Source organism: Zingiber officinale, unplaced genomic scaffold (assembly GCF_018446385.1).
Source record: "Zingiber officinale cultivar Zhangliang unplaced genomic scaffold, Zo_v1.1 ctg127, whole genome shotgun sequence".
In the NCBI taxonomy this organism is placed as follows: domain Eukaryota; kingdom Viridiplantae; phylum Streptophyta; class Magnoliopsida; order Zingiberales; family Zingiberaceae; genus Zingiber; species Zingiber officinale.
Genome location: NW_024589823.1, coordinates 53017 through 66083, shown reverse-complemented (window position 1 = coordinate 66083; position 13067 = coordinate 53017). Strand labels below are relative to the sequence as shown.

At 37.0% G+C, this 13067-nt stretch overlaps 1 protein-coding gene across 1 annotated transcript; it reads left to right on the top strand.

Annotated features, from left to right (window-relative positions):
- The first annotated feature begins 1120 nt into the window (after nt 1-1120).
- On the top strand, nt 1121-10453 carry LOC122035960 (protein ABHD18-like). Its single transcript, XM_042595118.1, has 6 exons — nt 1121-1371; nt 2495-2982; nt 9092-9176; nt 9299-9468; nt 9670-9941; nt 10176-10453. Exons 2-6 carry the CDS (start codon nt 2544-2546, stop codon nt 10344-10346), a joined length of 1137 nt encoding a protein of 378 aa, XP_042451052.1. The 5' UTR covers nt 1121-1371; nt 2495-2543; the 3' UTR covers nt 10347-10453.
- Nucleotides 10454-13067: the final 2614 nt, after the last annotated feature.

Here is a 13067-nt window from a genome sequence, read left to right as displayed (position 1 = left end):
GCTTCAAAGGTATAACTCTATCATGTCTTTAGATCTAACTTAGTATAAAATTATGTTTCCCTTCGCATGGATCTTCTGGAGGAAATAGGTTTTTTCTGCTGCGTGTTTGCGTGTTTAGCAACCTATTACCTTACAGTGGTAGAGCCACTTGCGAAGGGATATGCTAAGTTATTAGAATTTTTATATATGATATAGAAATTGCATGATAGGGTTTTCTATGATTGGCAAAATTGTGAGTTTCGGCCACACAAGACTCTCAGCCAGATTATGAGTCTCGGCCATACTATGAGTCTTGGCTAGATTCTGAGTTTCGGCCAAATCTTGAGTCATGATCGAATGTTGGTGTGTGACTAACAAGGTCTCGGATAGAGTTGCTTTGTTTGGAACAAAACGAAGTTGGTGTGTGACCAACAAGGTCTCGGCTAGAGATGTTTTGTTTAGAACAAAACATAGTTGGTATTGTGGGTAGTGTCTCGGGCATGACAGCAACTCCTAAACGAGTATGCAAAATTAGTTGTTCCAATCCTAGTAAATTTTATGTTATTAGTATATTGTGAATATAAATGACATGGTGCATGGTTATGACCCTTTAACCCCAATGTGATTGGATGTGTGTAATGTTGTAATTCAAAATACGGCCTACGTGTTGTACCTTCATCTCTTTTATTCTTGTTGTAATTAGATTACACTCGAATGTAACTCGAGTTTCTTTAGATTTTGTAATGTACAAAATTAGAAAGAGTTAGTCTTCTGGAAGACGGGTGAAAAGGAAGGAAGGGCAACAACACACGACAACCAAGGAAGTGCTTGGAGAAGCTGCTTGGACCTAGATTGACTTATCATTCTTCTTATTGGCTTGAGAAAATCGTAATTTATGGGGTCACGTTTAAACCTGTGTTAATGTGTTTATTCGATTGTGTGATTTATTTATGAATAAATTCTAAAAATCCTTATCATTTAAAAAATTTTAAAAAAAACATCTGTTTTGCTCTGGCAGTCAATTCCACTCTTCCGTCCATCGTAGCGGTTCATCGTGGGGATGATCGAGCGGTTTGGATTGGATCAGAATCTTAGAACAATTAGAAATTATTATCAATATCTCCCTACTGATTCCGCCCCCAGTTATATCTGCACCTTTTCTTTCCGGACTTCCTCTCTCTGATCGTTTGGTTTTGTACCCTCGATGATCTCCGCGTTTCCTTTTCCTGTCCCTTTCTCAACCCATTCTATCTCGCTTGCCGCAATTGCTTCTGTTTTATTATGATTCTTGTTTCTGCGGAGGACAGATTCGATAGTCGGTTTTTTATTCTTCTCTTTTGAAGTGAGGTATTCGCTTCGGATGCTATCCATGGGATGCTGATGGAGAACCAGGTAACTTTCTCTACCTTTGCGTTTAATTTTATTGTTATCCGAAGGGAGGTGTCCCGTTCATTAGCTTTGTTTTCAGCAGATCTTATTGTTGATTTCTCTTATTACTGTTAGATATGTGGTTATTTTACTTCAAAATGTTTGTTTCTCGCTCTTGAATCTAATTCAGTTCGTTGACGCCTCCTTACTTGGCTCGCTTAGTTTTCTGAACCAGCCATAAATTCCATGGCACAGGGGCATCTGAGTTGTAGGATTAATCCGGGACTAGCAATTTGGCATATGGACGCAAGTTTCAATTTGTATTTTTTTTTATTGAAAATTTGATTTGAGGGTTGCCAACATCCTTTATGTGTTTCTTGTCCTTTTTTTTCAGTTCAACGGAGAGAAAAATTGAAATGATTTGATATTGATAGGTAGCCCCCTTCTCTTAATTGTTGAATTACCCTTCAACAGAATGGGTAAGTGTTCCTATGATGCGCTGAGCGTATTCTCCCCCAAATTTAGGAGAATCCAAATAGGATCTGCGCTTGCTCTGCCAGCACTCTTCCTCACCTGCCTTAAATGTCTGAAAGTTAGACATGTCCTTTAATGGTCGAGAGAAGTTTGTTACACACTGCCTTTTAATGGTTTAGATAAACAAGATATTGTATTTTTCTATGGTCTTTCATTCTGATTAAAATCGTGATTTGCCACATCAAAGGCTGTACGCCTGTACTTCAATTTCATGGATTTGAGTTCAGGATTTCCGGTTTTCACTTCCAATAATTAGTAATCACTGAAATTTTGAATTCTAAATTTTGGCTTTGAGTTGTTTGGTAATTATCTTGTTTGGTTTTCTGTCTTTTAATTTGTTAGTCAATTAATGGAAATTTGCTTGGTTCGTAGTTGTTAGTCAATTAAGAATTTCCTCATTCAATTCTATGTGTGTAGATTTCTCTGTGTGAGAATTCTGCATACTTTTACTAGCATGAGAATTCTAATGAATATCAGTTAAAGGTGCAATCTAATATTCACCGAGTCTATCTGTTATTCTACTCAACTAATTTCTCTGTTTATTTGTTTTTAAATTATAGAACATTGCAAATCTTCTATTATTTTCGGTGACATGTAATTATGATTTCTGCAGCTTACCCTTTTATTTCCCATGGTGACCAAACTAAGTTTTATCCAACTGTATGATGATTGAGAGTGGCTTGTGCTATAAGAGTTTGCGTAGTACTGCCTTGTTTTCTAGTCAGATGGTATCAATAAACCTAGGTGCCCTTCATTATTTCCTGGATCATATATATGGGGCATTTGTTCATCGAACCAAGTTAAGCACACCCTTTTTTTCGAAGGGATGGGGAGGAAGCAAGCTTGATTTATTAGAGAGCTTGGTCAAGCAGCTTTTCCCAATATCTGAAGTTCAGAATTTGCCTCCAATTATGGTGCAGCCCATTTGGAAGATGGTTTGGGAGACAAAAAATGCATGCTTGAGAGAAGGTATTTTTAGGACACCTTGTGAAGAGAGATTAATCAGTGCATTACCTCCTGAGAGCTATAATGCAAGGGTTGCCTTCCTCTCACCAAAATTAGTCCCACCACAGAAAATGGCTTGTGTAGTTCATTTAGCAGGTATGAAGTTTTATTTATTTATTTATACTGCTTTTAAGAATGTTAGTTGCTAGCATCAAATTATAAAAATTGTTCAACATGTTCAGTATGTGCAAAGGTGACACAAAACAATTTGCTTCACAAATTCTTGTTTCACATGTAATTGGTTTGTTCTTTTCTTTTGAATATTTTAAAATAGCAAGATATCTTGTTGCAAAATGGAGTATTTAGGTTATAATGGAGAAAATATAAATGAGTCCATGTGCAATTTCTTACTTAAGAGGATGCTACAACAAATTCATTTGTAGTATCACAAAAAATTGAAGGCCATCTCTATGTATTGCAAATCAGAAGTCACAAGAGTCAACCTTCATTAGTATCTCTCTTGATATGGTGTTTGATCAACATAACTTCAGTTAGTCATATTGGGGTAACTGATGCGCTATTTAAAAATTTATTTCAAAAACAAGCAGCGGAAGAATAATAATTTCCTAAATTATTACAACACGCATCACACACAATCACAAGACACACGTGTCCGACATAATCATAGAAATAATAACTTCGTTAGAAGTATACTTGTGGGATGATGTGAAGCGAAAACTGCATCAAGCAAGTCTATTAAGACTTGCCTCTAGAGACGACTTCGCTAAGTCACGCGTCATGTCTCTGCTTTGGTATTAGCCAAAGGAAGGAGGCAAAGTGATCCGAGAGAGGATCCACTATTCGATTCGGTACCTGGCGGCATAAGGCAACTCGACGGTCTGAAACGAAGTGGACTGCAGCGATAACGCCGCTGTCCGGGGGTTGGAAAGTTTGCTACCGGCAAGGGACAGCAAGTCCGGTGATGGCGGAGTTCCGGCAGCAACTATTGCTCACCTGAACAATGCTCCAAGGCAGTCGGAAGAAGGCTGAGTGGTAGAATTCCAACGGCAGGGCAGCAGCTTGGTCCAACGGGGCAACACCTTCAGCTGGCATCGGGCGGCTGTACCACCATCGGCAGCAACCTTTGTTGCAGTGAGCTTTGAGGTCCTCTTCTCTTGTGGTTGGCGGTGGCAAGGAGAGGAGGAGAGAACATAGCCTAAAATAATTTTAGGTTAAGTTCAATTGGTGTGTTTTTCTCTCTAACCTAGATCTATATATAGATTTCCTAATGGCTTTAAAGAATAAATTCAAACTCATACCCGCTAACCCAAAATCATATCCATTAGCCTTAAGTTTGGTTTAAGATCAAACCATCTTAGTTCAAGACTAAACCACATTGGTTCAAAAATCAAACCATCTTTAATTAAAACCAAACCAATTTTGTTCATAGTTAAACCTAATAGGGTCTAACTCGTCTACAAGAGACGTGACTCATCCGCGCTTCTGTTGCGCCAAACACTTTCCATATTTGCACTTCGTCGAGTCCAACCAGACGCAATCTCTCTCTATCTGAGAATCCAATTTTCAAATTTATTTTATGCCTTTCGGATAAATTCGTAGTATGTGTGATCTTATAGGTTTCGGGTTATGTTAGTCATTCGCAATTAATCATTAATTACAAATATATCATGAGCGACACTTAGTAGTGCATCATGACTCCCAATTGATTGAGAAATCACAATTGATTCCAGAACCACTTCTGAACCCTTTAGCAGCTGCAATTATTCATGCGTCTATTCATTTTACTCACTTATACCTACTTGGTTTATGACATGGTCTATGTGTTAGTCCCCACTAGGCTGATTATGTCACATCTAGCGCAAGTAGTAGTTTCTTGTCATGCGGATTCAAATTATGCAAACACGTGTCCAAGAAAACCATCCTCTTGACGTGTACTGCTTTGGCCAAAGACTTATGAGTAATAATCCTGACAAGAGATCATAGGATATACGTCTCTTTATAAAATAAAGTGGTGAATCCTTTGTGGGCTATTGAAATACCTTCGGATATATTGACTTATATCTAATCATTCCAGACTTGCACCTCCTAGGAGATGATTGTCAAGATGTCAAAGTTTAATCCTCCATAACCAAGATGACTTGAATACCTTAAATCTAAGGAAACTTGCACTTGAGTTGCAATGAGATCTTCATTGACATGTAGAGAATCACATGAAGTCTTATAGTAGGTCATATCCAATGAACTAGTTACCCTTAACTAGCATATATACGTTAACTCTCAACATCCCAATATTCTCAACTAGTGAGGACCAACCACTTGGATAAACCAAGGAGCATAACATATACAAGTCTTATATAATTGATGATGTCCAATTTCATCAATTCATCGACTAGGGAATATTTCAATACATAAATAATTACACATGGAAAGATACCCACTAATTATGATCCGATCACAATTTCTTTTATGGTATGTATTATATTGTGGACTTTATTAATTGAGTTTAAGATCAATATCATATAATAGAGAATGTATACAATAAATAATCCAAGGCGATTGTCTTAGGACACCTCTTAAATATAACATACTCTCACTTGGCCTAATATCAATCGCCTTGGTATCTAATAACATAGGACTTGACATGACTCTCAAACTTACTTTGTGGTAGAGTGTTTGTCAAATGATCCGCTAGGTTCCTTTCGGTGAAAATTTTCTCAATTTGTATTTCTTGTTTACTTATGATCTCCCTGATCAAGTGATAGCGACAGAACACATGTTTTGATCGTTGATGAGACCTTGGTTCCTTGGTCTGTGCAATCACCCCATTGTTGTCGCAGTAAACTGGTAATACTTTAACAATGTTCAGAACCACACCAAGTTCAGTGATGAACTTCTTAATCCAAACCGCTTCCTTTGCTGTTTCAGAAGCTGCAATGTATTATGTTTCAGTGATAGAATCAACAATGATTTTCTGTTTGAAACTTTTCCAATTTATTATACCTTCATTTAGAGTGAATATGTATTCAGAATGAGACTTGAAGTCATCCTTGTCCATTTAGAAGCTGGCATCAGTATACTCGCGTATTACCATATCACCTTCTCCATTTTAGGGGTGTAAATGAACCAAACCGCTCATGAGCTATTCGAAGCTCAATTCGATAAAAGTTCTTTTGAGCTCGTTTAATGAGGTTCGTTAAGATAAATAACCAATTTCAAGATTCATAATACTCGACTTGTTAGTTCGTAAACATGTTCGTTAGTAAGCACATGAATCAACTTTTAAATGAAAAAATAATAGTTTTGATATTGAATTTATAGATTTTACACTACTTATGAAAAATGTAGACAAATATATTAAATTTATTTATTAAAATAAAATTATAAATTTTTATAAGAATATTATAATTTTCTCTAAATATATAATTTAGTTTCAATGAATATTTAAATTTATAATTTATATTTATTAAGCTCGTTTATGTTCGATAAAAGTTCAAATAAGCTGGTAAGTCATGAATATATTCGTTAAATAAAGCTCGAGTTCGGTTCGATTATAAATGAGCCAAACTCAAACATTCAAGAGTTTGGCTTGGCTCGGCTCGATTACACCCCTATTTCATATACCAAGAATATATCTTTAGTTCTTCTCAAGTAGTTGAGGATTGCCTTGACACCTACCCAGTGATTCATGCCTGGATTCGATTGATATCTACTCGTGATGCTCAGAGCGTACAATACATCGGGCCTAGTACTTAACGTAATATACATGATCGATCTTAAAGCTGACGCATATGGGATCTGACTCTTGCATATCCTCTCGTCTTGTGTGCTCGGACACAGACTTCGAAAGGTAAATCCCATATCTAATTGGGAGAAAACCTTTATTGAATTTTCTATGTTAAACCTTATTGAATTATGAAATAATTTTCAAAATTGGATCTTCTAACAAATTAGGAAATAAATTTTAAGATTGGATTTCCTAATAAATTAGGAAATATTTTTTCAAGATTGGAAATTTCCTAATAAATTAGGAAATATTTTTCCAAGATCAATTTTCCTAGCAAATTAGGAAACAATCTCCAAAATTGAAACATTTTATGTCGAATTATGAAACAATTTTTGTATCCAAATTTTTTTTGAAATGTCCATAAATAAAATTTACAACAATCTACACTTGAAAAACTAGGTCTAATAATTTCCTAAATTATTAAAACACGCATCACACATAACCACAAGACACACGTGTCCGACATAATCATAGAAATAAGCTTCGTTAGAAGTCTACCTGTTGGATGATGTAAAGCGAAAATGACCTCAACGAGCAAGTCTAGCAAGACTTACCTCTACTTGTATCCACGCCAAGATATCCTTGAGACGACTTCGCTAAGTCACGTGTCGTGTCTCCGCATTGGTACTAGCTAAAGGAGGGAGGCAAAGGGATTCAAGAGAGGATCCACGGTTTGATTCGGTACCCGGCGGCATAAGGCAACCCGACGGTACGAAATGAAGTGATCTGCAGCGGTAACACCGCTGCTCAGGGGCTGGAAAGTTCGCTGCCGGCGAGGGACAGCAGGTCCGGTGATGGTGGAGTTCCGACAGCAACTATTGCTTGCCGGAACAGTGCTCCAAGGCGGCCGGAAGAAGGCTGGGCTGCAGAATTCTGGTGGTAGGGCAGCAGCTTGGTCCGTCGGGGCAGCACCTTCAGCCGACGTTGGGCAGCTGTACCACCACCGGCAGCAACCTTTGTTGCGGTGGCCGATGGCTGACTAGCAGAGGAAGAGGTGGCCGGTAGTGGAGCTTCGAGATCCTCTTCTCTTGTGGTTGGCGGCGGCAAGGAGGAGAGGAGAGAACATATCCTAAAACAATTTTAGGTTAAGTTCAATTGGTGTGTTTTTCTATCTAACCTAGATCTATATATATATTTCCTAACGAGTTTGAAGAGTAAATTCAAACTTGCACCTGCTAACCCAAAACCATATCCATTAGCCTTAAGTTTGGTTCAAGACCAAACCACTTGATTCAAAAACCAAACCATCTTTAATTAAAATCAAACCAATTTGATTTATAATTAAACCCAAGAGAGTCTAACTCATTTACAAGAGATGTGGCCCATTTGCGTTTCCGTTGCGCCAAACACTTTCCATATTTGTCTTCGTCTGGTCCAACCATACTCAATCTCTTTCGATCTGAGAATTCAATTCTTAAACTTTTATGTCTTTTGGATAAACTCGTAGTACATGTGATCTTATAGATTTCTAGTTATGTTGTCATTCGTAATGAACCATTAATTACGAATAAATCACAAGTGATACCTAGTAGTATATCATGACCCCTAATTGACTGAGAACTCACAGTTGATTCCAAAACCACTTTTAAAACCTTCAACGGCTACAGTTATTTATGTGTCTATTCCTTTCACTCATCTTATACCCACTTGGTTCAGGACATGGCTTATGTGTCAGTCCTCACTAGGCTGACTACGTCACATCTAGTTCAAGTAGTAATTCCATTACTCAAACACGTGTCCAAGAAGACCATTCTCTTGACGTACAAGTAATAATTCTGACAAGCTGTTATAGGGTATACGTCTCCTTATAAAAAGGAGTGGTGAATCCTCTGTGGGCTATTCAAACACATTCGGATATATTGACTTATACTCAATCATCCCAGACTTGCACCTTCTATTAGATGATTGTCAAGATGTTAAAGTATAAGCCTCCATGACCAAGATAACTTGAATACCTCAAGGTTAAGGAAATTTATACTCGAGCTGCAATGAGATCTTCATTGACATGTAGGGAACCACATGAAGTCTCATAGCAGGTCACATCCAATGAACTAATTACTCTTAACTAGCATTCATATGTTAACTCTCAACATCCCAATATTTTCAATCAGTGAGGACCAACTGCTTGGATAAACCAAGAAGCATAACATATGTTAGTCTTACAGAATTGATGATGTCAATTTCATCAATTCATCGACTAAAGAATATTTCAATATGTACATAATTACACATTGAGAAATACCCACTATTGTGATCCAATTATAATTTTCCTCGTGCTATGAATTGTATTGTGAACTTCATTAATTGAGTTTAAGATCAATATCATATACATAGAGAATACACTCGCAATAAATAGTATAATATCAAGACGATTGTCACACCTCTCAAATATAACAAGTCAAGTTTTTGAAGATTCTTATATGTTCATTTTTTATAAGTTAACTTGATTGTGGCTCAAAGGCACTGGAGACCATACATTTGAGAGGAGGCTGCGCCTCGGGGGACCACTGTTGAAGCAGAATATTGCAACTATGGTGCTTGAGAGGTAAAACATATTTAAATTCCACATTAAAAGCTAATAGAAATATTCTTTGATCCTTATATATAAATGACTTCCAAATGTATTTGCCTTATATTTTTGGTTAAACCGAGTGAAATGTGCTGCAGCCCATTTTATGGTCTTCGACGTCCTAGATTGCAGCATGGTGCAAAGCTTCTCTGTGTGAGTGACTTGCTACTTCTAGGAAGAGTAACTATCGAGGAATCACGTGGTTTGTTGCACTGGCTAGAGGAAGAAGCTGGATTTGGCAAGACAGGCATATGTGGGCTGAGCATGGGTAAAAGAGGCAAATTAAGAGTTGTGCTGTCTTGTAATGGATGAATATAACGTTGTACATATGCCTCGTATTATCAACAAAAGACTTGCATTGAAATATTAAATAGATTTCTTATTTAAAATTTAAAAACAATAGATTTGGATAGTTATTTCCTCCAATACATTCACCGTGTTCTAATGCAAAGCTTTTCTGTGAGTGCAGGTGGTGTTCATGCTGCAATGGTAGGATCTCTTCATCCTAGACCAATTGCCACATTGCCATTTCTCGCTCCTCATTCTGCTGTTGTAGCTTTCTGTGAAGGGGTCTTGAAATACGCCACAGCATGGGAGGCACTTAGAGAAGATGCTGAAGAGGAGACTGGGATGACTCTAGAACAAGCCAAACAGCGGTTACGGTCTGTGTTATCGCTCACTGATGTTACAAGGTTTCCAGTTCCCAAAAATCCCAAGGCTGTCATTTTTGTAGCTGCTACAGTAAGATCTATTTCGTTATAAAGAATTCCGTCGTTTTTTGTTTCCTTTGCTGATGTTTCTCAAAAATCCAACGGACTTGTTTTTCCAATATGTTTATGAAGTTAAATTGTTTGTTACACTTTGCACTATGGTCCGTTATCATGCATGTTCTTTTTGTCACTTGATCTCATTCATGTAATATATTAATCTTTATTGTTTCCTTAATGATTTTATTTTCATGGATTATAAAAATAGGACGATGGGTATATTCCTAAACATTCAGTTTGGGAGCTTCAAAAAGCATGGCCTGGATCAGAAGTGAGGTGGGTGACAGGTGGTCATATTTCATCGTTTATTCTTCACAATGATGCTTTCCGCAAGGCAATAGTTGATGCCCTCGGTAGATTACAGTGGAGGGTATCCTGATTCAGAATCTTCATCATTAAATATATTTGCATTTGATAATTCTTGTGGTATCAATTGCACTTGTAAAATTTCATACTATAACGTATGACTCATGGAAAACTATTGCATATTTGTGAGTTCACATTGTTTTTGCTTAGCATATATATATATATATATATATATATATATATATATATATGATCATGAAACCAGCGGTGATTTAAAGTTTTCAAAAAGGTTGATGTGGTGGAGATGGCCGAGTGTAATATATAAATAATTAATTAGTTGCAACAAGTTGATTTTAATTGTCTTCCATATAAAAACTTCAGGAGCTTTTGTATGTCTCAATAACTAAACATGAAAGGCGCCTTAAATTTTCACAAAATTAGTTCAACTCAAGTTCAACTTGGCTATTGTGTTTCCCCGATATAAACATAATAAACAAATAATTTCATTATTTACTTAACTGATCTAATATTTATGTTCTATTTTTATCATGCTAATAACCAGAATATTAACATCATAATTTGTGGTAATTTAAGCGCCCAAAGAATAATTCCAAGATATGAAACCGATGTCTAATAGTTTCCTAACGACAAGCAAAAAAAAAGATACATAGGCCCTTTTATGCAAACAAGCAAAGTTACAAAATTCTGAAGGCATAACGTTGCTCGATCGTGTATATTTTCAGTTTTTAGGGGAAAAACAGTCGCCTTGCAAATATAAGTAAACTCTCAATACATTTCATCAAGTACGAACTTCAAAAAAAACAGAGAGCAAAAAATAATAAAAAAAAATTAAAGATGATATCTAGAAGTTCTAAGATTTAATAAATGTCAAAATATATGTAGTTTCATTTCCTATTGTATCGATGACTGTCCACCATGAGATTTTTTTATTATTTATTTTGTGATCGTGAACTTTGATTGGATTTTGTATCAGAATTGAAAGAGCTTCTTGCTTTGTCAATTTAGCTTCGCAACTTCTGGTCAGATGCTTCCTTTATTACCCTGGTCCCCTTATACGATACCTATTATTTGACGAGGTGCCCCTTGCCGGATGAAGGAACAAGATTATAACACATTGAAGCAAGAATTAATAACTTATTGCTCTCGGGGGATAGCTGAATTGGTATCATAATAGTAGACTTGCATAAATCAAAAGAATGTATAGTACATTTGGCTTGCTATATATTTTTAGAATTGCATTTATGAACAGGAATCTTGATCTCTATTCATTCATTGGTTGAGTGAATTAGACCCACTTATAAAATATGTGAGGTCCAATCTATCCAACTAATGAATGAATAGAGCCTCCTTTGATTAAGAGATTCTAGAGCAAAGAATCTGGCCTCTTACACTTATAGCTTTTTCCTTCTTGGAGTAAATCAAGGAAATCCTTGATATACTTTATCAAGCAAGGGTGCAAGCTAAGTTACTTTTAGACTTCTAGTGGCGATGCAATTTAGACAATGGATGATTTTTGACCTGATGTGGTGCAAGTAAACTGAAACTTAAAACATACCTATCTAGCGTGATGTCTTTTTGTGGACTAAGTAATGGCGATGATCACCAATTATTCTCGTTATGTTTCCAAGTGGCGAAAACATAACTCTTTACCTGCTACAACGTGGTCCAAGGTTGGCATTTGAATTTCTTATATGGGCGTAGCCGAGTTAGTATTTGGGTAAGGGGTTGCGTCACAATGAGTCTTGGGTTCGAGATGCGGGGTTTACCCTCCACTTTTTCCGCACCCCATCACCTACGAGGCCTCTCGACTACCGGGTATTATCAATAAAAATAGTGTTGATTCTAAAGCATGAAATTTAGAAATACAAAATCTATAAAACTCACAGTGATCTCCTGTAATAGATTTTGATTTTCACTTTTTATCAGAAAAATGATCACGAACGAATCGGAAAGCTCTTCAAGATTCACAAACTTAATCCCACATAGGTATGTTTTTCTTCATCGATTACTTGCTCACACCCTCTTCCCTTTCAATCCCTTGGACGCCTCTTATATAAAGACAAGCGACAATAATGTCGCTCATAAAGGAAGAAGATGAAGGGTCACTCATAAAGAAGGAAGATGGAGGAGAAGAGACACCCTTTCATCTTCGTAACTCTTATATCTCCTATTCGTCCATGTCAATCCATAAAAGTTAAATAATCACAAAGATCATACAAGTCATATAGACTAATATTATAATCAAGTCACAAAGACCAAATAAGAGCATCCCATCTATGCTTTAGGGAAAATGGTTCGTGCGACAAAAAGCACACTGAGCAATTATTGCTAAGTAGATTGTTACACCTTACATAGCTGCTCTATAGAATGAATCAGAGACATCAATAACTTACCTTTATCCCAGATTAAATTATTTACATAATATGAACATCTCTAATATCTCATAACGACAATTATACCGAGAGTATGTTTAATATCTTTTTTCAATACAATTGATCCTGTCCGAACCAGGGGTCAACGGACGCTGGGCACGTGGCGCTTCCTGCTGGATCCTCGAACGCTCCGGTGAACCTGCAACAAAACCGAGCCGGGAGGGGTGTCCCGGCGACGGCCCTCCGACGCTCAAGTCAGGCGAGGAATAACAAAAAGGTGGCCTCTAGATGAAGATTTTTCATACCTCCGGTGGAGAAATGGAGGCCTTATATAGACCTCTCAAAGAAGCCTGGGCGCGCCAGTCAAAGCAATCACCTGCCTTTGACCATGCCCAGGTATG